The 3,907-nt window shown below is 49.2% G+C and overlaps 1 protein-coding gene across 1 annotated transcript in view; it reads left to right on the forward strand.

The window, feature by feature from the left end:
• LOC107289734 (fibrillin-2) overlaps nucleotides 1-3,907 on the forward strand; it is a 172,158-nt gene that overhangs the window by 82,089 nt on the left and 86,162 nt on the right. The window contains 1 exon segment of the mRNA XM_015818536.1: nucleotides 2,025-2,345. Within this exon segment, the coding sequence (XP_015674022.1) occupies nucleotides 2,025-2,345 (321 nt within the window).

Genomic DNA, 3,907 nt, shown 5'->3' on the forward strand with positions numbered 1-3,907 from the left:
GAGAAAATAGCCCTAATCATATATAAAAACATTTCCAACTTCCCTTAAAGAATCCCTCCACCCGTTATACCACAAAACTTTTATTATTACTTCAACCTTAACCAGATATCTAGTTAAATCATTTCAATTAAACAATCAAAGTCAGAAATCTAAGTCCCCTTTTTTCCCTTTTCTCTTCTTCTATAGGCAGCACGGGTCAGGGCTTTGTTTTTTCTTGAAGACGTTTCGCTTCGCATCCAAGAGGCTTCTTCGGTTCAGCAAAATGTCTTCAAGGAAAAACAACATCCAGCTGCTTTTTGAAAAAGCACCTTTGGGACAACCATAACCTAGTTGACTGAGAATCTCCATAGTCCCCTAGAGTGTGTCTCAGGGGTCTTAACATGAGGTGATAGGGCATGAGCCATTGAGGTCAGACCTACCAGTCAAAGTGGGTGATAGCCCCTCTGGTTACAGCTTCCATTTCTTGGAGACTCGTCCCCAAAAAATCCACTAACGGTGGGTCTGCTGCTCTAAGGGGAATGTGCTTCCATCCAGAATCAAAGGGACAACCAGAAAGAATCAATCAATTTGATCCCCAGAAATGATACTTCCACCTTATAGTGGCTTAACTTCTTTTGACCCATCTAGACTGTAGTAGCCTCCAGGTTCCAAGTCAGGTCTTCAACAGGTTTTCCAGTCTGGTTTAGAGTAGCTATCTACAACCAGCATCATCAATGTTCCGATGATATCTCCCTCCAAGCTGGTGGATTATCTCCAGCAGCCACTTCAGGTAGACCTTAAATAGGAGAGAATTCGGTTCTGTGTGGAACTCCTATTTTGGAGCAACTATAGTCACGATCCCTCCTTCCCACTCACACCAATATTCCAAGATGGGCAAACATTATTTATTTATTTATTTTTATTTATATCATTAATTTGTGGCAGCAGGCCAAAAATCCTTGTCTCGGTGGTAACAAAAAATTCAGTTAATTATACCGGGCAAATTTGCTGTGACTATCTGAACGATTTACAGGCAGTCCTCGACTTAACGGCCATCGAGCCCAAAATTTCGGCCGCTAAGCGAGACAGTTGTTAAGTGAGCTTTGCCACAGTCATTCAGTGAATCCCTGAAGTTGTTGAATTAGTTATGTGGTTGTTCAGTGAATCTGGCTTCCCCGTGGACTTTGCTTGTCAGAAAGTCACAAAAGGGGGATCATGTGATCCCTCCTGGGGTGCTGTGACTGTCATAAATATGAGCCAGTTGCCAAGCGTTCAGATTCTGATCATGTGATCAGGGAGATGCTGCAATGGCTGTACGTGTGAAAAATGATCATAAGTCACTTTTTTCATTCGAACAGTCGCTAAACGAACTGCTGTAAGTCTAGGACAGAGGTAGGCCACCTTGGCTCTTTTATGACTTGTGGACCTCAACTCCCAGAATTCCTGAGCCAGCCATGCTGAGGAGAAAGGGAGAGTTTCCAAGCTGAGCCATGCTGGCTCAGGAATTCTGGGAGTTGAAGTCCCCAAGTCATGAAGGGGCCATGGTTCCCCCATGCTGGCTCAGGAATTCTGGGAGTTGAAGTCCACGAGTTATGAGGGGGCCATAGTTCCCCCATGCTGGCTCAGGAATTCTGGGAGTTGAAGTCCACGAGTTATGAGGGGGCCATAGTTCCCCCATGCTGGCTCAGGAATTCTGGGAGTTGAAGTCCACGAGTCATAAAGCGGCCTAGGGCAGGGGTAGGCAACCTTGGCTCTTTTATGACGCGTGGACTTGAACTCCCAGAATTCCTGAGCCAGCCTGGCTCAGCTTGGAAACCTCTCCCTTTCCCCTCAGCATGGCTGGCTCAGGAATTCTGGGAGTTGAAGTCCACCAGTCATAAAAGAGCCAAGGTGGCCTACCCCTGGTCTAGGACTATCTGTACTGGCCACAAAGGAATTATACTGTTGTTATGTGACTTCCGAAACAGCATTCTAAAACCTGTATTTCAGGCGTTACGCTTGGGAGGTCAGCTCCACGCTGCGGTTTCATTTGCCCTCCAACTAAGGAAGGGAACAACACTTGCTAATGGCCACTGTCTTTCCTACTGCAGACGTCGACGAGTGTGAGACTCCGGGAATTTGTATGAACGGCTGGTGTATCAACACCGAGGGCTCGTTTCGGTGCGAGTGCCTGGGAGGGCTGGCCATCGGCGTGGACGGGCGAGTCTGTGTGGATACCCACGTCCGCAGCACCTGCTACGGTGGCATCAAGAAGGGCACTTGCGCCCGTCCCTTCCCTGGAGCCGTCACCAAATCTGAGTGTTGCTGTGCCAATCCAGACCACGGATTCGGAGAGCCGTGCCAGCCTTGCCCCGCCAAAAACTCCGGTGAGTCCACTTCAGAGAAAGGATCATTGGGGACGCCAGGTTTTTTTTCCCCTGAACACGTCCGAGCTAAAGGCTCCTGCCTCCTCTGGATTTTCAAGCAGTCAAACTTCTCTGTGCACAGGAGAGTAAGGGAGCTCTGAGGAGCCTGCAGAATATGCTAAATATTTTGGTGAAGTTTATGTTTAACGCACAGTTGAGGTGTATATAAGAAAGAGGTGAGTCTTTTATTGCATCATGGCAACCATCTTCTTGACATAGTTTGGACCCTCCCCTCCATATTTGGGGTAGAGATAGGAGCTGCTGGGAATATTCCAGGCATGGGTTGTGGGACTGAGCTGCTAACATCAGAAGTTGTTGTTGTTAGTTGCGAAGTCGTGTCCGACCCATCACGACCCCACGGACAACGTTCCTCCAGGCCTTCCTGTCCTCTACCATCTTCTGGAGTCCATTGAAGCTCACGCCTCCTGCTTCAGTGACTCCATCCAGCCACCTCATTCTCTGTCGTCCCCTTCTTCTCTTGCCCTCCATCTTTCCCAGCATTAGGCCCTTCTCCAGGGAGTCCTTCCTTCTCATTAGGTGGCCAAAGTACTTGTTTTGACTTCAGGATCTGGTCTTCTAAAGAGCAGTCAGGGTTGATCTCCTCTAGGACTGACCGGTTGGATCGCCTTGCAGTCCAGGGGACTCGCAGGAGTCTTCTCCAGCACCAGAGTTCAAAGGCCTCCGTTCTTTGGTGCTCAGCCTTTCTTAGGGTCCAACTTTCACAGCCCTACATTGCAACTGGGGAAACCATGGCCTTGACTATATGCACTATTGTTGCCAGGGTGATGTCTCTGCTTTTTAACATCAGAAGTGGTGGAAGTCAACTCTGGGTGGAGAACAGGACATATTTATTCCCTTAATTCTTTGGAGAGAGAGGAAGAGATGTTAGGTCAGTGGTGGCGAACCTATGGCACGGGTGCCAGAGGCGGCACTCGGAGTCCTCTCTGTGGGCACACGCACCGTCGTCCCAGCCCCGCCTCTTCCCATGGCCCCCACCTCACCAGCAGCTCCCCCGGAGGAGAGTTGCCCCCGGGTGCGGCCCACGTGAAGCAGCGCAGCCAAGGACATGGTAGCTGGGCAGCGGGGACAAGACTCCGCCTATGCACCCCATTGCACGCAGATGATGCTGCAGGGCATGGATGGAGGACGTGGCCACCATGGCGCTGCTGGGCTGCCTGGGTGATCTGTGGCGGGCCATGGAGGGGGTGGGTGGCCCAGTGGGTAGGGCGGAGCAGGGACGGGGGTGGGGGGCAGTTTTTGGGCACTCGGTCTCTAAAAGGTTCACCATCACTGGGTTTTATTTTATTTTTTTTTATTTTTATTATTTGATTTATATCCCGCCCTTCTCCCAATGGGACTCAGGGCGGCTCACAACATATTTAAAAACAGAAACATATTTACAATCCCCACCAAATAAAACCAAATTAAAACCAAATATTTTAAAGTTGTGCTGTTTAAAATTTTCTTAAAAATAAACCCGATTTAAAATCCTCCCTAGGCCAGGCCCGCTTGCTGGAAAAGCC

Source organism: Protobothrops mucrosquamatus, unplaced genomic scaffold, assembly GCF_001527695.2.
Source record: "Protobothrops mucrosquamatus isolate PMUCROS unplaced genomic scaffold, P.Mucros_1.0 scaffold760, whole genome shotgun sequence".
NCBI classification, from domain to species: Eukaryota; Metazoa; Chordata; class Lepidosauria; order Squamata; family Viperidae; genus Protobothrops; species Protobothrops mucrosquamatus.